The sequence below is a fragment of the Chiloscyllium plagiosum genome, unplaced genomic scaffold, assembly GCF_037043375.1.
Source record: "Chiloscyllium plagiosum isolate Xiang-an unplaced genomic scaffold, Cpla_swu_hap1 HiC_scaffold_33, whole genome shotgun sequence".
Lineage (NCBI taxonomy): Eukaryota > Metazoa > Chordata > Chondrichthyes > Orectolobiformes > Hemiscylliidae > Chiloscyllium > Chiloscyllium plagiosum.
Window position 1 is genome coordinate 18,303,876 of NW_028270171.1, and position 26,647 is coordinate 18,330,522.

Consider the following 26,647-nt stretch of genomic DNA (forward strand, 5'->3'; position numbering starts at 1 on the left):
TTCATGCTCTTTAATTTGATTTTTTTGTCAGTTCTCTATCCACAGATACCTCACCCAATAACAGTAAAATAACATCGTACGTGCACTTAAAATTACCCCAGCCCTTTTCATTTGCATCTGTCTTGAGGATATTTCTTCAGTATTTTCCTTGTCTGCCAATTTTATCAATGCTAGTATCATTGAGTGGTAACCACATCCATATGCAAGTACTCCTCTAGAGCTGCAACATACATGGTCTTAAACAATACAGCTCTCATAAATTACAGGGCCGTTCATCGGGCTTAACCTTCAACTTTTGCTTCCTCATCCCTTTTTGTTGAGGTGTCTATGTGTCATCATTTTGGGCCCTTTCACTCCAGCTCACTATCACTCCTCCCAGAGTTCACAATCTTTCATTTCTGTAACATTTTGACATAATAGCCTATGACACTTTTTTGTTTTGATTGTAATTCCTTTCACTAATACTAGTTTCAATGTTTTAATGTCAACTTCTCTGTGGATTATGTGTCAGTTTCTTATTGTTTAAACTATGTTTTTTCTCCAGGAGATGTACATGCCTGAGACTTATTCTTTGGTGCATTCCTTTATCATGCATTCCCTCATGTTTGTTACCTTTGAGGTAACAATCACTTTTGCACACTAACATTGGTATCCCAAGACCATGTCCCGTATTCTGGACTACTATGATCTTATCAAAAGAGCTATAAGATTTTACTCATCCCTTCACGTATGGTCCTGATGCGTTAGGTAGTAGTTTGATTATTAAATGCAGTTCTCCTAAAAGGAAAGACAAGGACACAAACATCACCAAGAGAAAACTCTGTTTAGTGCTCTAATCTAAACTTTCTTTTCACTAAAACACATTTTAACCTCAATTGCCGTTTCAACACATTTCTAACTTTTTTGTCTTCAACCACCAATCTCCATCCTTAGTAACTTCATCTCATCCAATTTCACAATTTAACTATTACCATCACACATAGTTCCAGAGCTCTGGTGAGATTTGTGGTCCAATGAATATATTCTTATAATACTTTAAAACAGAAGTCAGACATTTCTGTTTGAATCAGACAAAACCGTCCTCTGTTTGTTCCTTCTCTAAGATGATTCCCACGTTTTAAAAAAGATTTTTAAAAACTTATTTTAGATATTTGATATATTTCTATGTAAATTTGTTCAAATTCAATATTCTGTTTACTCCCTCACTAACCATGTTTTTATACATTGAATCTCTGAATTTTCCAGAACCTTTTTAAATTTTAAGGTAATTATGCCTTTTACATGTTTTAGACTGGCAAGCCGTGTGGGTCTGAATATAATTTTTTTATCACGACATGCTTAAGTGTAACCAGGCTTAATGGTTTTGAAATTCCTGATACTCAATACATTTAATGTTTTCACATCAGTTCTCCAGTGCCTTGTTAACGAATGGTTTGATGGGTTGAGGATGCCTTATCCATCACTGTTTTGTGAGGCTGAAAGTCTGAAGGCAGGTTCAGAGGTTCATAACCACTGATGAAAGCTTCAGTATCTTCAATTCTCTGAAAAACAAAACAACATCCATCCATTCGATTTCAAGCACAATGGGTTAATTAGTGGTGGTTTACTGCTGGTTTAAAGGGAAGGGGTGAAAACTCCTAGACAATATTACATCAACAACCTCTCTTCCTGCTGTACAAAAATGTGTGTTATAATTAACAAGGGAAAAGCCTACCTCCTCTATTTTTAGATTCTTCTATTATAAAACTCCTCTATCAGTTTTCTCAGATTTTAGAGCATAGCATCAGATAATTTCTCTATTATTTGGAAACTTTCATACCAAAGTACATTTACGTTGAGTAAATCTTATCATCTGGAATTAAAGATCCACTCATGATAAAACAGTTCACTCATAGACTCATAGAGATGTACAGCATGGAAACAGACCCTTCGGTCCAGATATTTCAGCCCAATCTAGTCCCACCTGCCAGCACCCAGGTACTATCCTCCAAACCCTTCCTATTCATATACCCATCAAATGCCTCTTAAATGTTGCAATTGTACCAGCCTTCACCACTTGCTCTGGCAGCTCATTCCATACACGTACCACTTTGTGTGTGAAAATGTTGCCCCGTAGGTCTCTTTTATCAGTAACCCTTAAACTCTCTTTAAATTCCCACATCTGACAAGAAGTACATATCACTATTAAAGGCCATTTTTGCGCCTTCACAATCTACAGACCCAGAAAATAACACCGTCTTATTCCTCTACAAACACTACCCCAGGTTTAATTAATAGTTATGGCTTATATTTTAAGTTTAATCAAGAGACATATCTCCAAAAAAAAAAATCAAGAAAGAACCCACTCTACTCCCTACTGCAGATTCTCTGTGGGCCACACTTAAAAACGATTAACTTATCTGATTCTGTGCTGTGAACTTTGCCCAACAGTTCCTCCAAGATCCTCCAATTTCACTGCTTATTAATTTTCCCAGATGCACTCCGATGTCCAGCGATACATGAATTCAAACAGCAAAGGCAGTAACTGTGCAGGTTCGTTCATTCGTTCGTTCTCTCTCTCTCTCACTACTGCAATGACCTCATCATGTGCTTCCTTTGTCTGCTCTTCTCCCTTTTAATACTTCTGTTGTTTTGACTTTTTTTTCCAAAGTTCCAAATCAATGCAACAGCATATAAAACAGTAATTGTTGCTCCTGGAATTCGAGGAAATCACCTCCAGCACTTAAAATACCTCAAAAAAAGGAGCAGCTGTTCCAGCCAAAACATTTTCCTGTCCTCCATCTTGGATTACCCAGGAGACAACTCTGGCAAGAAAGTTAAATTCTGAATGTAATAATTTAAATTTAAAAATTTCTAAAATTAAAATCAATCCAGACTTCTTTCCTCAGTCCAAACACAACACAAATAGTACATTAATTTGAGGAGAGAGCAAATACATTATATCATTTAACTTTTTTTTTACTTCTTCAAATAACTTCAACTAACTGTAGCTGATTGCAAGAGGTATTTTTTTTTTACCAGGCTTTAAGAATTAAATTTTAAATCAACATTTTTGAAATAAAGAAACTGAGAAAAATAGACAAATAAAATATCTAGCACTGCAGTAATAACGTTCAGAACAACCATCTTCAATCCAGACCCCACGATGGCACCTAACCCTCAGAATGCACCAGGCCTTGGCTCCAGACCGAGATTGAGGTTCATGAAGCTGGGAGATCGCTCCAAAACCACCTTGTGACCAGGAGTCATGGAATACCGCAAAACACGATTGGTGGATGTTACGCAATGAAAAAGCACTTCCGGTTGTTTTCCTTGGTGCCGTTTTTAAAGGTGAGAGCGATTGTGCACTTATTTTTTAATAACATTTTTGGGCTCACCCAAACTCTTGGCGCTCAGACAAAATGAGCAAGTTAAACAACTATTCGACAAGGAAGTTTTAGTGAAACGAGCGACTGAGGGCGAGAATAGAACGATAGTGCAGACGACCATGAGACTGAGGAGCTGCTGCAGGGGGGATTAGTTTATGTTTTTGGATCATTGGAATCTCTTCTGGAGTAGAAGGGACCTGTATAAGAAGAATGGATTGCACTTGAAGTGGAAGGGGACTAATATACTGGCAGGGAGATTTGCTAAAGCTGCTCGATGCCTGGAGGAAGAACGCCTCATCCTCCACCTTGGAACACTTCAACCCCATGGCATCGATGTGGACTTCACCAGTTTCCTCATTTGCCCTCCCCCCAGCTTACCCCAATTCCAAACTTCCAGCTCAGTGCCATCCTCATGACCTGTCCTACCTGCCAATCTTCCTTCCCACCTATCCGCTCCACCCTTCTCTCTGACCTATCACCTTCATCCCTGAGGAGTGGCAAATGGAGTTTACTTTGGATAAATGTGAGGTGCTGCATTTTGGAAAAGAAAATCAGAGAAGGACTTATACACCCAATGGTAAGGTCCAAGGGAGTGTTGCTGAACAAAGAGACCTTGGAGTGTAGGTTCATTGTTCAGAAGGTGCTCAGAAAAGATTTACAAGGATGTTGCCAGGGTTGAAGGATTTGAGCTATAGGGAGAGGCTGAACAGGCTGGGGCTGTTTTCCCTGGAGCATCAGAGGCTGACCTTGTAGAGGTTTACAAAATCATGAGGGGCATGGCTAGGATAAATAGTCAAAGTATTTTGTTTCCCTGGGATGGGGGAGACCAGAACTAGAGGGCATAGGTTTAGGGTGAGAGGGGAAAGATATAAAAGAGACTTAAGGAGCAACCTTTTCAACATCTGGATGGGTATATGAATAGGAAGGGTTTGGAGGGATATGGGCCGGGTGCTGGCAGGTGGGCCTAGATTTGGGTTGCAATACCTGGTCCACAGGGATGAGTTAGACCAAAGGGTCTGTTTCTATGCTGTACATCTCTATGACTCTATCACCTGCCCTGCCTTATTACCCAAAAGAAGGTCTAGATTTGCTCCTTTAGTAGAAGTGTGCGTACATTGATAAAGAAAATTTTCTTAAACACATTTAACAAATTCTTCACCATCCAAACCTTTAACACGATGTTTGCCGCAGTCATTGTTTGGAAAATTAATATTTCCCAATATTTCTACCTTATTATGTTTACATATATCTGAGATCTCCCTACATATTTATTTATCAATTTTCCTCTTCCTATTAGGGGGCCTATTGTGTAAACCCATCAAGGTGATCTTTCCTTTCTTATTTATCATTTCTACCCATATATTTCACTGGATGATTTTTCAGAAATATCTTCTCTGGTGACAGCAGTAATGTATTCTTTAATCAAAAACACCAAACCTTCCCCAAATCTTACTTGCCTCATTTTCTTTCATTCCTATAGCATCTAAAACCCGGAACATTAAGTTGCCAGTCTTGTCCATCTCTTGACCAAGCTTCTGTAATCGATGTGATGTCCCAATCCCATGTTTTCAAATGTGCCCTGAGTTCATCAGGCTTACCTGTAAGACCCCTTACATTGAAATAAGTGCAATATGGTTCTTCAGATTTACAACATCTCTTGTCTTTCTTAAATGACGTGCTCTCTTCACATTCAGAACATTCCCCATCAATCCTTCCTTTTACACTGCTACTTAGAATTTCTCTACTCCCCCTCTCTGTCAGCATGAAGTCTCCCTTAATGAAATGAGCAAATCTCCCTGCTAAGATATTGGCCCCATTGCAGTTCAGGTTAGACCTTTTTGAACAGCTCTTTTTAATCCCAAAAGACATTCCAATTGTACAAAAACCTGAATTCCTGAACAATACACCAACTCTTCAGCCTTTGATTTATCTCTTTCACTCTTTTGTTCCTTCCCTATTTCAGTTTAGCATAGGGAGTAAACCAGAGGTCACTACTTTTAAGGTTCTATTTTCTAATCTTCTACTTAACCTCACTCTGTCCTACTTTTCCATAAACATAGAACATAGAACATTACAGCGCAGTACAGGCCCTTCAGCCCACGATGTTGCACTGCCCTGTGAAACCAATCTGAAAACCATCTAACCTACATTATTCCATTTTTGTCCATATGTTTATCCAATGACCATTTAAATGCCCTTAAAGTTGGCGAGTCTACTACTATTTGCAGGCAGTCCAGTCCACGTCCCTATTACTCTCTGAGTAAATAAACTACCTCTGATATTTGTCCTATATCTATCACTACTCAATTTAAAGCTATGTTCCCCTCATGCTAGCCATCACCATCCGAGGATGGTGTCCACCCTATCTAACCCTCTGATTATCTTATATGTCTCAATTAAGTAATCTCTCAACCTTTTCTGTCTGACGAAAACAGCCTCAAATCCCTCAGCCTTTCCTCATAAGACCTTCCCTCTATACCACGCAACATCCTAGCAAATCTCCTCTGAACCCTTTCCAAAGCTTCCACGTCCTTCCTAAAATGCTGTGGCCAGAACTGTACGCAATACTCCAAGTGCGGCCGTGCCAGAGTTTTGTACAGCTGCAGCATGACCTCATTGCTCCAAAACTCAATCCCTCTACTAATAAAAGCTAACACACCGAATGCCTTCTTAACAACCCTATCAACCTGGGTGACAAATTTCAGGAATCTATGTACATGGACACCAAGATCTCTCTGTTCATCTACACTACCAAGAATCTTACTATTAGCCCATTATTCTGTATTCCTGTCACTCCTTCCAAAGTGAATCGCCTCACACATTTTCCATATTAAACTCCATTTGCCACCTCTCAGCTCAGCTCTGCATCTTATCTATGTCCCTCTGTAACTTACAACATCCCTTGGCACTATCCACAACTCTACCGACCTTAGTGTCATCCGCAAATTTACTAACTCATCCTTCTATACTCTCATCTAGTTCATTTATAAAAATGACAATCAGCAGTACTTGAACCCTTACATTCCTTTGTTCCACAACACTACCCAAGGGTCTACCATTAACTGTATAAATCCTAGAATAGGAAGGGTAAAGAGCTGGCAAATGGGACTAGATTAATTTAGGATGTCTGTTTAGCATGGATGAGTTGCACCAAAGGGTCTGTTTTCATATCGTATGGCTCAATGATGGTTTCTGCCTGTCCCCACTTACAGGCAGAGAGCTCCAGATTCCCACCACCCTCTGGGTGAAACCATTTTCCTCACATCCCTCTACACCTCCTGCCCCTTGCTTTAAATCAATGCCCTCTGATTATTGATCCCTCCATCAAGAGGAAATGTTTCTTCTTGTCTATATTACCTATACCCCTCATAATTTTATACATCCCAATCATGTCCCCCTCAATCTTGCCTGCTCAAAGGAAAACAACCCCAATCTGTTCAATCTCTCTTCAGAACTGAAACTCTCCACCAGACAACATTCTGGTAAATCTTCTCTGCACCCTCGCCAGCAGTACCACATCCCTCCTGGAATCTGGACTCCAGATTACACTCGAGCTGTGGCCTAAATACTTAGAACATTAGAACATTACAGTGCAGTACAGGCCCTTTAGCCTTCAATGTTGTGCCAATCTGTGGAACTAATCTGAAGCCCATCTAACCTGCACTATAGAACATAGAACATTACAGTGCAGTACACGAGTTTTAAAAAAAAACTCAATGTGAATATCACTAGCTGGGCCAGAATAAACTACCTGTCCTTAACTGACCCTTGGAAAGGTGGTGGTGAGCTGCCTTCTTGAGCTACTGTGGGCTTCGGGGTGTAGATACATACACAGAGCTGTTAGGGAGGGAACTCTAGGATTTTGCCACAGTGTCACTGAAGCAATGGTGATCTAGATCCAAGGGAGATGTAATAGATAAAGGGAAGCAGAAACAGGGAGAGAAAGAGCAAACAGAAATGTGAGATAGTTAGAACGAAGTGTCAGACAGGTAGAATGGAAGGAGGTTACTAAATGGAGAAGGTTCCGAAGAGATTTGCCAGGATGTTTCTGGGTATGGGAGGTTTGCCTTATAAAGAAAGGCTGGATAGCCTGGGGCTTTTTTCACTGGATTGTAGGAGGTTGAGTGGGAACCTTATAAAAGTTTATAAAATCATGGGGGGTGTAAGTAGGGTTAATGGTAGGAGTCTTTTCCCTAAGATGAGGGATTTCAAGATGAGGGGGAACATTTTTTCAGGTGAGAGGAGACAGATTTTAAAAAGATATTCAGGGCATCATTTTAAACAGAGGGTGGTTCACATATGGAATGAACTTAATGCAGAAGTGGTGGATATGAACGCACTTACAATGTTTTAAAGACATTTAGATAAGTACATGAATAGGAAAGGTTTGGAGGGATATGGACCAGGAGCAGGAAATTGAGACCAGTTAAGCTTGGGATTAGGTTTGGCATGAATTGGTTCGACCAAAGGGTCTGTTTCCATGCTGTATGATTCTATCACTCTATGAGAAAGAAAACTGAAAAAGATTGATTTGGAGATGCTGGTGTTGGACTGGGGTGTACAAAATTAAAAATCACACAACACCAGGTTATAGTCCAACAGGTTTAATTGGAAGCACACCAGCTTTCGGAGCACCGCTCCGGAGAGAGAAAGAGACAGAAACAGAGGAAGAATGAGGAAGATCAAAAGAAAGGTTCATATGGACTGACACGTTCAAAACTAACATCTTGTCAGCAAGCAGAAAGGTACCATTTAAAAAAGCTAAACAGAGCTGTCCCTCATTTCTGTCCCCTCAACTCCCCTTCTTTGTCTCACTCTATCTCTCAGATTCACTCTGTCTCTCCAATTGTCAATCTTATTTTTAACACTGTTTTTCTCTCTGTCTTTCTCTCTCTCTTTCCTTGTTTCTCTCTGTCTATACATCTATTAATCTTTCTCTCCCTCTCATGAGTCTTTCTGTCTGTTGATTTCTTATCTATCTATCTGACAGACTTTACAAATTTGCCTCGTAATCTCATTCTCCCTTTTTTCCCTCTTTCTCGTTCTCTCTCTCTTATCTCCCTCTGTCTGTCCTGACTCCCAAAGCCTCTGACCTTCTTGTTGTCGCCTGTTCAAACCCCTGAAGCACACTCACTTACCTGAGACTCTTTGGAGTAAATCATCGACGTGCTGAGGGGATGGAGAGAGTTTAAGGAAGACGACAGAGCAGCAATCTCAGTGAGCAGCTTCATTCCTTTCCAGAATTTCTCTAAAGCAGGAACTGAACTGGCCAGAAAGCAGAGGAGGACAGAAACTAGCTGAGCAACCTCACCCTATTAAGCAAAGCAGGAAATATTTATATAAACATTTAATATAAGTAGGAGTTAACCCTTTCTGTTTTGCTCCACATTTACACAACTCATTGGTGGATGATACAATTTCTCATCTGCCCTCACCTTTCTAACACACTCCCAGATCAGGGACAACATGGGTTAGATACAGTGTAGAGCTCCCTTGACATTATCCTGTCAGCATGCCCCTCACTTTACCCAGTGTCAGCATGGAGCGCTCCCAGGACAGGGACAAAACGTGAAATGTGCCAGTAATTTCTAATATCTGTAAATATTATAGGTTGGATCTTCCTCACCAATCTTGAGATTCATCTGGGACGAAATCCTGCAGAATACCCCACACTACAGTCATGCTGGCTTCACCAGTGAGTATCTGAGACTTCCTCGTCCGTGATGGGTGCACAGTTTGATTTGTTTCTTGCAGGGTCTTGCTTCAGTTGGCACTCACTCAACTACACCAATGACTCAGACCAACCCTTTTTTGAGCCAGGTGTCCATCTTCAGCTGCTTCATCAATGACCTTTCCTCCATCATAAGGTCAGAAGTCAGATTTTTTGCTGATGATTGTGCAATGCTCAGCACCATTCACAACTCCAGATACTGAAGCAGTCCATGTTCAAATGCAACAAGATCTGGACAGTACCCAGGCTTGGACTGACAAGAGGCAAGTAACATTCCTGCCACACAATTGCCAGGCAATGACCATCTCCAATAAGAGACAATATAAAAAGGATAGACATTTTCATCACTGAATCCCCCACTACCAACATCCTGGAAGTTACTCTTGATCAAACACTGAGCGGACCAGCCATATAAATATAATGGCTACAAGAGCAGATCAGAGGCAAGGTATACCGTGGGGAGTAACTCACCTCCTGACTCTCCAAAGCCTGTCCACCATCTACAAGGCAATCCCTTCTGATTTAGCTATAGTTCTTAACTTATGGACAAACCAAACCAACTGCTGCAGGAATGTGAGAGTCTCCTAATGATTCATGGCAGGTAAAGTGGCTTGTTTGGAAAAAAAGGCAATACATTGACATTACATGCAATCACAGTATGTGACAGAAATATGGTCTCACTCATTTTACACAAAATGGAGATGCTTTCAAGTAGAATGTTCACTTTTAGTTAGGGAATAAAGATGTTTTATTTGCTCAGCTGGTCTGTATTAGAGATATTGTTAGGTAGAATGAAGTGTAAATTGAAATGTAGCTATAAACAGACAAACAAAATTTCCACCATTCCAATTATGTCATATATCAGTAAGAAGTGAGCACATGGTAGAACTTTGCCAACAAAGGGAGACAGTTTCCTCCTGGTAATGTCACTGAGCGAATAACACCAGGTCATTGTTCTTGGGACATCACCACAGCAGATGGTGAAATTTGTATTCAATAAAACTCTGGAATTAAAAGCAGGCTCTAATGGTGACCATGTGACCATTGTCAAATGACCTAAGATCTGATCTGGGTCACTAATGCCCTTCAGGGAGGGAATTAAGAATGGGCAATAAATGCTGGACTAGCCAGGGATGATGAATAGAAATGGGGAGAAAGATGGTGTGCGGCTGAGGATGGAGAATCAAAGATGATTCACAGTCTGCTGGGAGATGTGTTTGACATTGCTTTGTCCAAGAGGAAGGCCCATTTCAAAATGCTGAAATATTTTAATACACGTTTGTGTGCGTGACTCAATGTATATCTGAACGTGTGTGTGTCTGAGTGTGTTTTTCTCTGTGTGTTCGTGTCTGAGTGTGTATTGATGTTTGTGCGTGTGTTGGTGTGTCGGTACAACGTGTGTGTCTGCATATGTGTTGATACGTATGCGTTGGTGTGTTCAGTGAATTGTGTGTGAGTGTCTATGTTTGTGTGAGTGTATCTGTATGCGTATTTGTTTGGGTGAGTGTGTGTTTATCAGAGGACGTTAAGTTGATCACTGCAGTTAAATTGTTCCTTCAAACGGATGGGCCGAATGGCCTCCTATGCTCTGTTATTCTGACATCGTATTGTTGATGGTGACGATTTGATAGTTGGATCTTATTTCTAACACATTTCTCCACTTTCCTAACAGGTAGAGAAAATGATTGTAGATGAAAAAGGTGAAGTGATCAGGCAACATCCACCTTTCAATGGAGCCGATGATGTAGGTAACTGCACAGAAACAGATCCTTCACTCCAACTTGCCCATGCCAATCCGATATCCTAAATTAATCTAGTCCCATTTGCCAGCATTTGGCCCATATCCCTCCAAACCCTTCCTATTCATGTACCCATCCAGATCCTTTAAATGTTGTAATTGTACCAGCCTCCACTACTGCCTTTGGCAGCTCATTCCATACACACACCACCTTCTCTGTGTAAAAGCTGACCCTTAGGTCCCTTTTAAATCTTTCCCTTCTCACCTTAAATCTATGCCTTCTAGTTCTGGACTCCCCTGCCCTGTAGAAAAGATCCTGGCTATTTATCCCATCCATGCCCCTCCTGATTTTATAAACCTCTATAAGGTCACCCCTCAGCCTCTGATGCTCCAGGGAAAATAACGCCAGCCTGTTCAACCTCACTACAGCTCAAACCATCCATCCCTGGCAACATCCTTGTAAATCTTTTATGAACCCTTTCAAGTTTCACAACATCCTTCCTGTAGCAGAGAGAGCAGGATGCACACAATATTTCAAAAGTGGCCTAAGCAATGTTCTGTACAGCCACAACATGACCTCCCAACTCCTATACTCAGTACACTGACCAATAAAGGAAAGCATATCAAATGCCTTCTTCAGTGTTCTATCTACCTGCGATTCCACTTTCAAGGAGCTATGAACATGCACTTCAAGATCTCTTTGTTCAGCAACACTCTATGGGACCTTACCATTAAGTGTATAAGTCCTGTCCTGATTTGCTTTTCCAAAATGTAGCACTTCACATTTATCTAAATTAAACTCTTTCTGACACTCCTCAGTCCATGGCACATCAGATGAGGCCCCATTATACCCTGAGGTAGAATCATAGGATCCCTACAGTGTGAAACAGACCTCTTGGCCTAACAAGCCGACGCCGATCCTCCAAAGAGTATCCCATCCAAACCCATTCCCCATTCCTCTACATTTACTCCTGACTAATGCACCTAATCTACACATCCCTGAACACTATGGGCATTTTAGCATGGCCAGTTCACCTAACCTGCATATCTTTGGTTTGTGGGAGGAAACCGGAGCACCTGGAGGAAACCCACACAGACACAAGGAGAATGTGTAAACTCCACACAGACAGTCGCCCGAGGCTGAATTCGAACCCGGGTCCCTAACACCGTGATGCAGCAGTGATTACCACTAAGCCACCATGCCGCCCAACTGTCCACTTCAATGCCCACTATACCACCAACTTGGTGTCATCTGTTCACATCCAAATAATTTATATAAATGACAAAAGCAGTGGACCCAGCACCGAACCTTGCGTCACATTGCTGGTCACAGGCCTCCAGTCTGAAAAGCAACCTTCCACCACCTCCCTCCATCTCCTACCTTTGAACCAGTTCTGTAACCAAATAGCTAGTTCTCCATCTATTCTGTGTGATCTAACCTTACTAACCAGTCTATTATGAGGAACCTTGTCGAATGCCTTACTGAAGTATGTATAGATCACGTCCACCACTCTGCCTTCATTAATTCTCATCATTACTTCTTTAAAAACTCAGTTACGTTAGTGAGACATGATTTCCCACACATAAAGCCATGTTGACTATTCCTAATCAGTCCTTGCCTGTCCAAATACATGTAAATTCTATCCCTCCAATAACTTACCCACCACTGATGTCAGGTTCACCAGCCTATAGTTTCCTGGCTTTTCCTTACCACCTTCCTTAAACAGTGGCACCACGTTAGCCAACCTCCAGTCTTCCGGCACCTCACCTGTGAGTACCAATGATTCAAATATCTCAGCAAGAGGCCCAGCAATCACTTCCCTAGCTTCCCACGGAGTTCTAGAGTACACCTGATAAGGTCCTGGGGATTTGCCAACCTTTATACGGTTTAAGACATTCAGCATCTCCTCCTCCTCTGTAATATTCAGACTTTTCAAGATGTCGCTATTTATTTCCACATGTTCTCTAACTTCCATATCCTTCTCCACAGCAAATACTGGTGCAAAATATGCATTTAGTATCTCCCCATCTCCTGCAGTTCCACACATAGGGGGCCATGTTGATCTTTAAGAGGCCCTATTCTCTCCCTCGTTACCCCTTTGTCCTTAATGTATTTGTAGAATTTCTTTGGATTCTCCTTAGCCCTGTTTGCCAAAGCTATCTCATGCCCACTTTTTGCCCTCCTGATTTCCCTCTTAAGTATACTCCTACTGTCTTTATACTCTTTCAGGGATTCAGTCAATCCCAGCTGTCTATACCTGACATATTCTTCCTTCGTTTTCTTGACCAAAAGCTGAACTTCTCTAGTCATCCAGCATTCCCTACAACTACCAGCCTTGCCTTTCAGGTTAATGGGAATATACTGTCCCTGGACTCTCATTACCTCATTTTTGAAGGCTTCCCACCTTCCACCTGTCGCTTTACATGCAAATATCTGCCCCCAACCAACTTTTGAAAAATTTTACCTAATATCATCAAAATTGGCTTTCTGCGAATTTACAACATTAACGTTTAGATCAATTCTTTTCTTTTCCAGCACTATTTTAAAACGAATAGAATTATGGTCACTGGCCCAAAGGGCTCCCCCACTGGCACCTCAGTCACCTGCCCTGCCTTATTTCCCAAGAGTTGGTCAAGTTTTGCACCTTCTCTAGTAGGGACATCCACATACTGACTCAGAAAACTTTCTTGTACACACTTAACAAATCCCTCTCCATCCAAGCCCTTAATACTATGGCAGTCTCAGTCTATGTTTGGAAAGTTAAAATTCCCTACCATAACGACTCTATTATTATTACAGATAACTGATATCTCCTTACAAATTAGCTCCTCAATTTCCTGCTGACTGTGGGGAGTCAACAGTACAATCCCAATAAGATGATCATCCCTTTCCTATTTCTCAGTTCCATCCAAATAACTGGACTCGACATACTCCCCAGAATATTCTCCCTGAGTACAGCTGTAATGTCATCTCTAAGCAGAAATGCCACTTTCCCTCCTCTCTTACCCCTCTTTCTATGCTTCCTATAGCATCTATAGCATGGAACATTAAGCTGCCAGTCCTGTCCATCCCTGAGCCATGTCTCTGTAATAGCTACAATACCCCAGTCCCATGTTCCCAAACAGGCTCTGAGTTAATCTGCCTTCCCTGTTAGGCCTTTTGCTTTGAAATAAATGCAATTTAATTGATCAGTCCTACCTCATTCTCTGTTTGTTACTGTCTGCCCTGATAGTTTGACTTGCTCCTTTTCCCAACTGCACCAGTCTCAGACTGATCTGTTTTCCCACTATCTCCCATCAACCATCACCACCTTTACTCCTTTAAATCCTCCAGAAGAGTTCTAGCAAATCTCCCCTCCAGTATATTAGTCCGGTTCCAAATCGGGTGCAACCCATCCTTCTTATACAGGTCACTTCTACCCCAGAAGAGATTCCAGAGATACAAAAATGTGAATCCTTCTCCCCTGCACCAGCTCCTCAGCCATGCATTCATCTGCTCTATCTTCCCATTCTTACCCTCACCAGCTTATGGCAGTGGGAGCAATTACTACCCTCGAACACTGACTTCTTATGTTCCTGTCTGACTTCCTATATTCTCTCCTCAGAGTCTTGTCCTTTTCTCTTCCTAAGTTAGTGGTTCCAATGTGTACAATAACCTCCTGCTTGCCCCTCTCTACTTTGAGAATATTTTGCACTCTGTCTGAGATATCCTTGATCCTGGCACCAAAGAGGCAACACACCATCTAATGTCTCGTTGTCGGCTACTCAAACGTGTGTCTGTGCCTCTGATTAGAGAGACCCCTATCATAATTGATCGCTTGGAACCTGGCATACCCCTTGTTACATGTGTGGTTAGGTGTGTGTTAATCAGGGAAGATTAAGTTGATCGCTGCAGTTGAATAGTTCCTTCAAACAGCTGGTAAACTCACAATGGGCTGAATGGTCTTCTACGTATCATCAATGGAGATAATTTGAGAGTTGTATCTTATTTCTAACCTTTCTCAACTTTCCTAACAGGTAATAGAGATGGAAGTGGGTGAAAAAGATCAGGTAAGTGTGTGTGTGTGTGTAAAAGAACAAGTGTGTCTGTGTGAGTGCATGTGAGGTTGTGTGAATGTGAGACAGAGTGCGTGTGTGGGAGTCTGAGTGCCATATTGCTTTGTTCAAGATTATTCCGAACTGTATATGTATATATGTGTGTCCATCTATGTATGTATTTGTGGGGTGTAGCTGTGTCTTTGTGCATGTGTGTGGGGGTTTGTGCGTGTCTGGACATTTGTGTGTAAGTATCTGTTTTTGTGTGTGGGTAAATGAGTTGACAGTTTGGTGCTGGAAAAGCACAGTAGGTCAGACAGCATCCAAGGAGCAGGAGATTCAATGTTTCGGGCATAAGCCCTTCATCATGACTCGTCTGCTCCTCAGATGCTGCCTGATCTGCTGTGCTTTTCCAGCACCATACTCCCGACTCTGATCTCCAATAGCTGCAGTCCTCACTTTCTCCCTGTATGTGGGTATTTGTGTATCTATCTGTTTTGTAGAGTGTGAATATGTTGGTATTGGTATGGATGTGTTGGTGTGTGCCTATGTATATCCATGTGTGCGCAACTGTTTGTGTGTGTGCATGTACGCTTGTGTGCATCAGTGTGTGGGTCTCTGCGCATGTAGTTGTGTGTCGGCGTGTTATATATGTGTCTGTGTGCATATTTGCATGTATGTGATTGAATGGGTGTTTATTGGGAACATTAAGTTGATCACTGCAGTTGAATTGTTCCTTCAAACAGGTGGGCTGAATGCTTTCCTATGTGCTCTGTTATTCTGACATTGCATCATCAATTTGGATTATTTGAGGGTTGGATCTTATTTCTAACACATTTCTCCACTTCCCTCATAGGTGGAGATGGACATCGACAACGAAGGCAGCGATGACCAAGACGAGGTAAATCACAGAAGATGTGGGAAATTGTTTTCAGGATGGGTGTGTGTGTGTGAGATTCTCTGTATGTGTGAGAGTTTGGGGGAGTCCACCATTTGCTGTAGTAGGATTTGAAGCCAGGCCCCTGGATATTACCTGGTTCTCTGGATGAACAGTCCAGCAATAATGCCACTAGGCCATCACCTCCCCACACTGTAAGAGTGTGATGAGTGTGTGCCTGTTTGTGCATGCATGACACTGTATGAGTTTATGCATGTGTGTATGAGTTGGTGTGAACATGTATGTGAATTTGTGAGTATGCGTTTGCGTGAGTGAATGTGTGCACAAGTAGGTGTGTGAGTCTCTGAATGAGTTTGTGCTTATGTATGTGAGTTTGTGTGATTCTCTGTATGTGTGAGAAGTCTGGGGAAGTCTGTTTGTTTGCGTGAGTGGGTGTCAGTTTATATGTGTGTGAGTCTCTGTGAGTGTGTATCTGAGTCTCTGTGAGTTTTTGATTTGTGAGTGCAAGTGTTTTGAGTTGTGGGAGTCTCTCTGTGGGTGTGTGAGAGTCCCTTTACATGTGTCTGGGTGTGTTGGAGTTTGTGAGTGTGTGTTTAAATTCATGTGAGTCTCTGTGAGAGTGTGTGTCTATCTGTGTAAGAGAATCTACATGTGTGATGGGAGTCTGTGTAAGAGACTGTGAGTCAGTGTGTATGAATCTGTGTATGTATAAGAGAGCGAGTATGTCTGTGTGAGTGCATGTGAGATTGTGTGAATGTGAGACAGAGAGTGCTTGTGTGGGAGTGGGAGTGCCATATTGCTTAATCCTAATTGTGTATGTATATGTGTGTGTCCATCTATGTATGTATCCGTGGGGTGTATCTGTGTCTTTGTCTTTGTGCATGTGTGTTGGGGTTTGTGTGCGTCTGGACATTTGTGTTTAAGTATCTATTTTTGTGTGTGGGTAAGTCGGTTGGGAGTTTGGTGCTGGAAAAGCACAGTATGTCAGGCAGCATCCGAGGAGCAGAAGAATCGATGTTTCGGGCATAAGCCCTTCATCATGACTCGCCTGCTCCTCAGATGCTGCCTGACCTGCTGTGTTTTTCCAGCACCATACTCTCGACCATGATCTCCAACATCTGCAGTCCTCACTTTCTCCCTGCGTGTGGGTATTTGTGTATCTATTTGTCTGTGTTTTTGTTCTTTCAAACAGGTGGGCTGAATGGTTTCCTATGTGCTCTGTTATTCTGACATTGTATCATCAATCTGGATTATTTGAGGGTTGGATCTTACTTCTAACACATTTCTCTACTTCCCTCATAGGTGGAGATGGACATCGACAACGAAGGCAGCGATGACCAAGACGAGGTAAATCACAGAAGATGTGGGAAATTGTTTTTGGGGTGCGTGTGCGAGATTCTCTGTGTGTGAGAGTTTGGTGGAGTCCACCAACTGCTTTAGCAGGATTCGAAGCCAAGTCCCAGGACATTACCTGGTTCTCTGGATGAACAGTTCAGCAATAATTCCACTGGGCCATCACCTCCCCACACTGTGAGAGTGTGTGACTGTTTGTATGAGTTTGTGTATGCATGACATTGTGTGAATTTATGCACGTGTGTGTGAATTGGTGTGAACATGTATGTGAATTTGTGAGTATGTGTTTGTGTGAGTGAATGTGTGCACAAGTGGGTGTGTGAGTTTGTCTGTGTGCATGTATGAATGTGTGTATGTTCGTCTGAGTCTCAGTGAATTTGTGCTTGTGTGTGTAAGTGTGTGTGATTCTCTGTATGTGTGAGAGTTTGGGGGAGTCTCTGTATGTGTAAGTGGGTGTCAATTTATATGTGTGTGAGTCTCTGTGAGTGTGTGTCTGAGTCTCTATGAGTTTGTATATGTGTGAGTGGCTGAGAGTTTGTGTGTAAGTGTATTGAGTTGTGAGAGTCTTTGTACGAGAATGTTAAGTGTGTTGGAGTTTATGAGCATGTGAGTGATTTTGTGTGAGTCTCTGTGAGTGGGTGAATATGTGTGTATCTGTGTAAGAGAATGTGCATATGTGAGTGCGAGTCTGTGTGAGAGACTGTGAGTCAGTGTGTGAGAGTCTGTGTGTGTCTGTATGAGTCTGCGTGTGCGAGTCTGAGTGTTTGTGTGACTTTGTGTGAGTGTATGTGAGTTTGTGTAAGCGCGTGCGAGTCTTGTGTGTGTGAGACGTTGCCTGAGCCTGTGTAAGTGTGAGTCTGTGTGACTGTGTGTCTGCAAGAATCTGTGCATGAGTGTGTGTTTGTCTGAGTCTGTGTGACTGTGTGCAAGTGCATAAGTCTTTGTGTGTGTGATTTTGTAAGTCTGAGAGTATGTGCCTCTGTGTTGAATGCATGTGAGTGAGAGTCTGTGTGAATGCATGTGAGTCAGTGTGAGTGTATGCAATTGTGTGTGACTTTGTGAGTGTGTCTGTATGTGTGTGTGAGTCTGTGTGTCTGTGTGTGCAAGTCTGTGTGAGTGTCTGTTTCTGTGTGTGTGTGTGAGTCTGCATGTGCAATTTACGATTTCATTGTCAAATGTGAGAGTTAAAGATGAGAATGAAGAATTGATATTATTGGTGATACATTATGTTGAATATTGAATAAGTTGAAAGCTTACTGTAAAGGCTCATGGGTGAGATTTGACTTTATTTTGAACACATTGTCCATCTTTCTTCAGGTTGAAGACATGGAATTGGACCCAATCAGCATTTTTGTTTGAAAACATTTATACAAACAATTGTTAAAAATTAGTAGTAAAATAATATTTATTAATTAATATTTATTAATTTATATTCATTCGTAAATTGGCATCTCTTAATTCTGACACTATGCCCTCTGGCCCTAGACTCTCCCATCAGGGTAAGCATCCTCTCAGCATTGACCCTGTCAAGCCCCTTAGGAATCCTGTATGTTTCAATGAGATCATTTCTCATTCTTCTAAACTCCAGTGAGTGGATTTCCAACAATTTAAACCTTGCTCAGAAGACAATCTTTCCATACCAATGAAACTACTCCGAATTGTATCCAATGAAATTATATCTTTCCTTAAATAAGGAGACTGTACTTCTCACAGTATTCCAGATGTGGCCTCCCCAGCACCTTGAACAGTTGCAGTAAGACTTCCCTACTCTTATATCTCCAACCCCCTTGAAATAAGGGCCGACATTCCATTAGCTTTCCTGATTTCCTATGTGCGAGCTTTTTGTGTCCCGTGCACTAGTCCCTACATTTCCCTTGTTCTTTTGTTCTCCCTTCCAAAATAAACAATTTCACATTTGACTTGGAAATATTCCTTCACTCTCACTGGGTAAACATCCTGGAAAAGGACATTGTGGGTCAACATACAGCACACAATGCAGTGATTCAAGAAGCCAGCTCACCGTCACCTTCTCAAGGGGCAACTAGGGATGGGCAATAAATGCTGGACAGCTAGTGATAATCACATTCCACAAGAATTTTTTTTTAAAATTTGCATATTATAATCCATTTGCAAACTCTTTGCATACTTACTTAATCTATCAATAGCTCTGTATGAACTCTTTGTATTCCTCACACAACCTGACTGTCCAGCAGTTTGTGCATTGTCTGCAAATTTGGCCATTGTACTTTCACTCCTTCCGCTAAGTTATAATAAATATTGTAAACTGTTAGAGTCATAGAGATGTACAGCATGGAAACAGAGCCTTCGGTCCAACTTGTCCATGCTGACCAGATATCCTAACCTAATTTAGTCCCATTTCCCAGCACTTGGCCCATATCCCTCTAAACCCTTTCTATTCATATACCCATCCAGATGCCTTTTAAATGTTGCAATTGTACCAGCCTCTGCCACTTCCTCTGGCAGCTCATTCCAAACACACACCACTAGCTGTGTGAAAAAGTAGCTCCTCAGGTCTCTTTTCTATCTTTCCCCTCTCACCCTAAACCTATGCCCTCTAGTTCTGGACTCCCCCACCCAGGGAAAAGACTTTGTCTATTTATCCGATCCATGCCCCTCATGATTTTATAAACCTTGATAAAGGTCACCCCTCAGCCTCTGACACTTCAGGGAAAACAGCCGCAACCTATTCAACCTCTCCCTGTAGCTCAAATTCTCCAACCCTGGCAACATCCTTGTAAGTTATTTCTGAACCCTTTCAAGTTCCACAACATCCTTCCAATAGGAAGATCAGAATTGCATGCAATATTCCAAAAGCGGCCATACCAACATTCTGTACAGCGGCAACATGACCTCCCAACTCCTATACTCAATACGCTGACCAATAAAGGAAAGCATACCAAATGCCTTCTTCGCTATCCTATCTACCTGTGACTCTATTCCTCTTTGTCACTTCTTCAAGAAACTCAATCAAGTTCATGAGACATGATTTCCCTAGCACAAAGTCCTTGCCTTTCCAAATACTTATAAATCTTGTTCCTCAGGATTCCCTCCAACAACTTGCCCAGCACCGACATCAGGCTCACCGGTCTATAGTTCTCTGGGTTGTCCTTACCACCTTTTTAAAACAGTGGCACCACGTTTGCCAATCTCCAGACTTCCGGCACCTCACCTGTGACTATCAATTATACAAATATCTCAGCAAGGAGGTCAGCAATCACTTCCCTAGCTTCCCACAGATTTATGGGATACACCTGATCAGGTCCTGGGGATTTATCCACCTTTATGCGTTTCAAGACATCCAGCACTTCCTCCTCTGTAATATGGACCTTTTTCAAGATGTCACCATCTATTTCCCTACATTCAATATCTTTCATGTCCTTCTCCACAGTAAATACTGATGCAAAATAATCGTTTAGTATCTCCCCCCTTTCCTGCGGCTCTACACAAAGGCCGCCTTGCTGAACTTTGAGGGGCCCTATTCTCTCCCTCGTCACCCTTTTGTCCTTAATGTATTTGTAAAAACTCTTTGGATTCTCCTTAACCCTATTTGCCTGTCTCATATCCCCTTTTTGCCCTCCAGATTTCACTCTTAAGTATACTTCTACTGCCTTTATACTCTTCTAAGGACCCACTCAATCTATCCTCTCCATACTCAAACCCTCAAGTTCTCTAGTCATCCAGTATTCCCTATACCTATCAGCCATTCCTTTCACCTTGTGGTTCCAACACTGATCCCTGGGCCAGTGGCTACATTGTGCCAACTTGAAAAAGGACCCCTTATCCCCATTCACTGCCCATGAGCTGATTCTCTATCTGTGCCAATATACAACTTCCAACTCTGTGCGCTGTTATTTTATTGTACTGATTAATGCCAGGGTCAGATAGCTCTCTGACTATGAGATCTTTGATTGAGGTTGTTAACCTGGACCATTCAGGGAGATACTATTGCCGTTATCAGGTTCCCTGGTGACATAGGCGCTTTCTTGGTGGTGGAAATATTGAAGAAAGACTTTTGGAGATAGTGTTTTCATTAAATAAATAGACAAAGTCTCTTCCCTGGGGCGGGGGAGCTCAGAACTAGAGGGCATAGTTTTAGGTTGAGAGGGGTAAGATATAAAAGAGACCTAAGGGGATACTTTTTCATGCAGAGGGTGGTACATGTATGGAATGAGCTGATGAAGTATTTAAGAGTGTAGTTACTGTTATGACTAAGGAAACAAGGCAGTCTCTTTGTGCACCATAAACTCCTGCAAAAAACAACATGATAATGACTTGATCATCTGTTTCAGTGACATTGGTTGAAGAATGAATGTTGGCCAGGCCACTGGGCAGAATAATCATATGTATAGATGGGATTAATGGTCGTTATCTTTTCCCCAGGATGGGGGATTTCAAGACTAGGGGACACATTTTTAAGGTGAGAGGAGAGAGAGATTTAAAAGAGATAGATGGGGCAAATTGTTTACACAGAGAGTGGTTCGTGCGTGAAATGAACTTCCTGAGCAATTACAACATTTAAAAGATATTTGGATAAGTACATGAATAGGTAAGATTCAGAAGGATATAGTTCAGGAGCAGGCAGGTGGAATTAGTTTAGTTTGGGATTATGTTTGGCATGGACTGGTTGGAGCGAAGGGTCTGTTTCCATGCTGTATGACTCTCTGACATGAGTGAAAGAAAAGGGTTTCTGACATGACTCTGCTCCAGATTTATTAATCTAATTAATAAATGGATTTTAAATTCCTCAGCTGCTTAATAAACAAAAGACTACTCTCTGTATTGATGACAAATTAACTACTGATATCATAAAAAACAACCTGGTTCACTCAGGTCCGTTTGGGAAGAAAATTTGCTATCCTTATATAAATTAGTCTAAACCAGAATCCAGACTCACAACAAAGCAATCATTCTTAAACTGCCTTTTGAAATGACCCCGCAAGCCACTCCAGGAGATTCAATATCATCTCCTCATTAATGGGAGGAGGAGTTTACTGAAGAAGGATATCAGGAGAGCAGAAAGGGGGCATGAGATAGCCTTGGCTGAGAAGATTAGGGTGAATCCAAAGAGGTTGTTGAAGTCTCACAAACGTGACTGAGTTTTTTGAAGAAATAACAAAGAGAAATGATGAGGGCAGAGCAGTGGACGTGATCTATTTGGACTTCAGTAAGGCATTCAACAAGATTCCCCATGGGAGACTGGTTAGCAAGGTTAGATTTCATGGAATACAGGGAGCACTAGCCATCTGGATATAGAACCGGCTGAAAGGTAGAAGACAGAGGGTGGTGCTGGAGGGTTATTTTTCAGATTGGAGACCTGTAACCAGTGGAGTGCCACAAGGATTGATGCTGGGTCCACTACTTTTGGTCATTTATATAAATGGTTTGGATGTGAGCATAACAGGTATAGTTAGTCAGTTCGCAGATGTCACCAAAACTGGAGGTGTAGTGGACAGCAAAGAAGGTTACCTCCAATTACAACAGGATCTTGATCAGATGGGCCAATGGGCGAAGAAATGGCAGATAGGTTTAATTTAGATAAAGAGGTAAAAACAATGACTGCAGATGCTGGAAACCAGATTCTGGATCAGTGGTGCTGGAAGAGCACAGCAATTCAGGCAGCATCCGAGGAGCTTCGAAATCGACGTTTCGGGCAAAAGCCCTTCATCAGGAAGCCCTTCCTGATGAAGGGCTTTTGCCCAAAACGTCGATTTCGAAGTTAATTTAGATAAATGTGAGGTGCTGCATTTTGAGAGAGCAAATCTTAGCAGGGCTTATACACTTAATGGTAAGGTCATAGGGAGTGTTGCTGAACAAAGAGACCTTGGAGTGCAGGTTCATAGCTCCTTGAAAATGGAGTAGCAGGTAGATAGGATAGTGAAGAAGGTGTTTGGTATGCTTTTCTTTATTGGTACTGAGTACAGGAGTTAGGAGCTCATATTGCAGCTGTACAGGACATTGGTTAGGCCACTTTTGGAATATTGTGTGCAATTCTGGTCTCCTTCCTATCAGAAGGATATTTTGAAACTTGAAAGGATTCAGAAAAGATTTACAAGGATGTTGCCAGGGTTGGAGGATTTGAGTTATACGGAGAGGTTGAATAGGCTGGGGCTGTTTTCCCTGCAGCGTCGAAGGCTGTGGGGTGACCTTATAAGAGGTTTATAAAATCATGAGGGACATGGATATGATAAATAAACAAAGTCTCTTCCCTGGGTGAGGGACTCCAGAACTAGAGGGTATAAGTTTAGGGTGAGAGGGGAATGATATAAAAGAGACCTAAGGGGCAACCGTTTCACGCAGAGGCTGGTACGTGTATGGAATGAGCTGCCAGAGGAAGTGGAGGCGGCTGGTACAATTGCAACATATAAAAGGATCTGAATGGGTGAATGAATAGGAAGGGTTTGGAGGGATATGGGCTGGGTGCAGACAGGGGGGATTAAATTGGGTTGGGATATCTGGTCGGCATGGACGAGTTGGACCGAAGGGTCTGTTTCCACGCTGTATATCTCTATGACTCTATGACTAAGTAAATAAAAATTGATTTTATAATTATAAGTTCACTGCTTTTTCATTTTTAAATAAAAGTTTATTGTGCAAATCCTGTTACACTTTTTATCCTAGTAGTCACCCATGTTAAATTCCTACACATTTCATACTTAAAAGTGTTATGGACCAGGCCAGATCCCCTCAAAATATTTTAAGAAGGTAGTTGTGGGAGAAAGACCTGCTATCCTGCCCACCTACAGCATGACCACATAACAAACACAGAAGCAGGCCTGCGGTACACAGAGATCAAGACTGCCAACACATACAGAACACATTCACAACGCTCCCATCTTGGCCAAACAGGCTAACAAAGAAACTGGACATGGCCAGGCTACTCCCAGACCAAAGAATACACTTCCCAAACATCCTTCACAGTAAAGCTCCCAGACCCGATTAGCACCGTGGTCCCAATAACCTCAGGACAGGCTCGCTCCCCATTGAAACCGATACCGCATAAACAAACAGGCATACTGAGAGGCTCCAGAGGACTTCGCTCACAGGAGGAAAACAATTCTTTACAATTATCACCTTTGTGTTGTACTCCTACAAAACCTACCGGCACCTTCTGATCGAGGGAGCGAATCCTGGCCATCTGTCAGAGAATCAGTTCTGTTTCAGCCTGGTCAATTTCTCTTCCGCGACATCACTTTGTCAATTTCACTGCGATCCTCGTTTGTGGTCTCTGATTCATTGGGCCGAATTTCTCCGACAGTAGCCTAGACCCTGGCTTTTTCTTATTTTAAAGGCAGATGTGAAGTAGATATTCCTGGTGTGATGCAGCCAGTCAAACCACTCAGCTTTAATCAAAACAGCATTTACTTAAACACTACAGTTGAAACATGAACAAAACAAAACGGAATTTAGAATGACTGGAAAACTAGAAAACTTAACTGACCCGACGCAGCAACCTAACTAAGGAGCTCTTTCAATACCTGTAACATCCCATAAACACCCCCCTTGGCAAAAGGTAAATTCAAACACAGGTTCTAATAGGCAGGAGAGATTTCAGACAGAAAAGTCAGACAGGAATCATCTGCTGAAGCATTGAACCTTTTTGCATTGCAGCAGCTTCTCTCTTACAGCTAAATCAGGAGCTGCTCACTGTTACAACTAAACCAAACTAGGAAATTTACACGTAAATAAAGGAACGTTGAACCTACAGGAAAATGGAGTTATGGTGACAATTGTTAGGTTCTTTTTCTTGAGATTCTTACACACTTGATGCAGCTGCAATCTGCCAACTTCTGTGAACAGCCAAAATTTATTAAGCAAGTACAAGCTTTGGAGGATCATTTAACACTCCTCACAATGCTTGAAAGCATATCACTATCTTAACAAAGGGACTAGTTCTTCCTTTGTACAAAATCTTACATCACAGTCAGTAATGCCCACAAGATAATCTCCAGCCACTCCCCCACAGTCACATGCCACTCGAGACAAAATGCAGTGACCTGATTATCTCCAGAAACAATGTACTGCAAATCATCCCTTAGTGATAAGATCTGTTGTAAATTGTTTTTCTAACTACAGGATGTGGTCAGAATTTTAACTTATTGATTCTGAATAGGAGATGATAATGTAAATTCACTCTGCATAACAGGAGAAGGCAATGTTAATTTTTTTTACACTCTACCTGCAAGATAGAGAAACATACCACCCTACCATTGGGACATCCAATTTCAGCAGAGCAAATTAACTCAACAATCAGGTCAGCTGTTTGGCAGTCAAAGAATGGGCCGAGCGCGAACTTGAAGTGAGTCCAGTGCTTCTGGATCGACGAGGCATTCCGAGTATCAACTCACGGAGGCAGCAGCAGAGATTGGTCTGAGCCCAGTATGAGACTCTGCGGCTTTAGCAGTGGCTATTCAGAAAGGTGGGCACATGGTGGACTCATGGCAGTGATGGGGCCGAGTTTAGACTGGTGCAGTAACCAGCAGCTGCATTGGTGAGGTCCATCAGGGATTCACAGAGGCAAAGGCGTCGGTGGAGGTGAGTGGTGACTTTTGTTTCATACATATGCCACACTCTGCATGGAAAAAGTTGCCCCTTGGGTCACTTTTAAATCTTTCCCCTCTCACTTAAACCTATGCCCTCTAGTTTTGGACTTCCAAACCCTGGGGAAAAGAGATTGGCTATTCATCCATGCAATTACTGTTAATAACATAGTTTAATAACACTATTCCTAATAGTAATAACAACCAATATTGGATATGCAGTTATTATAAACATAAAGACTGGTACTTACTTCAGATTTTGTATTTTACAATCTAGATTCCTCGAGGTTGCACACAGTAGTTTCACTTCTGAATCTTGGAGATTATTGAGAGTCAATCTAAGCATAGAGCAAAAAACACTTTAGAACAGCCTGATTTCTCCAGAAAAAAAAACATTTGCCGGATTTACTTTTGGCTGAGAAACGCACAATTGTTGGGATATGGATTAAAGACATGATTTTTGCCCAATGACGTCATAAATTAACATTAAGGTGGGTTCGGAGCCGGTGAGAATGCAGATGTACTAGATGAAACATGGGCTTATTGACACCATTGTGGCAGCTATCCACTGTCTCACCAAAGGAGCAATTCACTTACTTTATGCAAAACGTTTATTCTGTCCCGTTACAAAATTGAAATGTTACAGTTCTCCTGGTTTAAACTGAGGAGTCTCTCACTGTATGCTCCATGAAACAGGTTCCATTAAACATTTACTGCAGACACAACTACTGTCACATTTCAAAGGCATTCTGTGGGGTTCCCCACTCCTGGTGGCTCTGGGGTTGGGATGGATTATTGAGAACTTTGCTATAGGCGTTGGCAATTTTACTGGAATTCCTTCTGGTTGTGCATTGTACAAATGTACAAAGGGGGAATTTAAGGCTCAAAAAAAGTCAAGAATGTGGTGCTGGAAAATCACAGCAGGTCAGGCAGCATCCGAGGAACAGGAGAAGGCTTTCGCCCGAG

At 41.9% G+C, this 26,647-nt stretch overlaps 1 protein-coding gene across 2 annotated transcripts; it reads right to left on the bottom strand.

Annotated features, from left to right (window-relative positions):
- LOC148141233 (uncharacterized) lies at positions 1-26,647 on the bottom strand. 2 transcript variants are annotated; one of them, XM_087978110.1, is made up of 4 exons: positions 25,933-26,647; positions 24,244-24,484; positions 8,507-8,680; positions 1-1,541 (listed from the first exon to the last, which is right to left on the bottom strand). In XM_087978110.1, exons 2-4 carry the CDS (start codon positions 24,277-24,279, stop codon positions 1,422-1,424), a joined length of 330 nt encoding a protein of 109 aa, XP_087834236.1. In that variant the 5' UTR covers positions 24,280-24,484; positions 25,933-26,647; the 3' UTR covers positions 1-1,421. The 2 variants fall into 2 exon arrangements, with proteins under 2 accessions (XP_087834236.1, XP_087834237.1); XM_087978111.1 differs by having other exon boundaries at positions 24,244-24,513.

Coding starts and splice junctions, on each gene's coding strand:
- LOC148141233 (XM_087978110.1), bottom strand. CDS start 24,279: ATGGCCAGGATTCGCTCCCTCGATCAGAAGGTGCCG. Junction 8,681..24,243: donor CCCTCGATCAGAAGGTGCCG/GTAGGTTTTGTA, acceptor TTTGCTTAATAG/GGTGAGGTTGCTCAGCTAGT. Junction 1,542..8,506: donor TTTACTCCAAAGAGTCTCAG/GTAAGTGAGTGT, acceptor TTTGTTTTTCAG/AGAATTGAAGATACTGAAGC.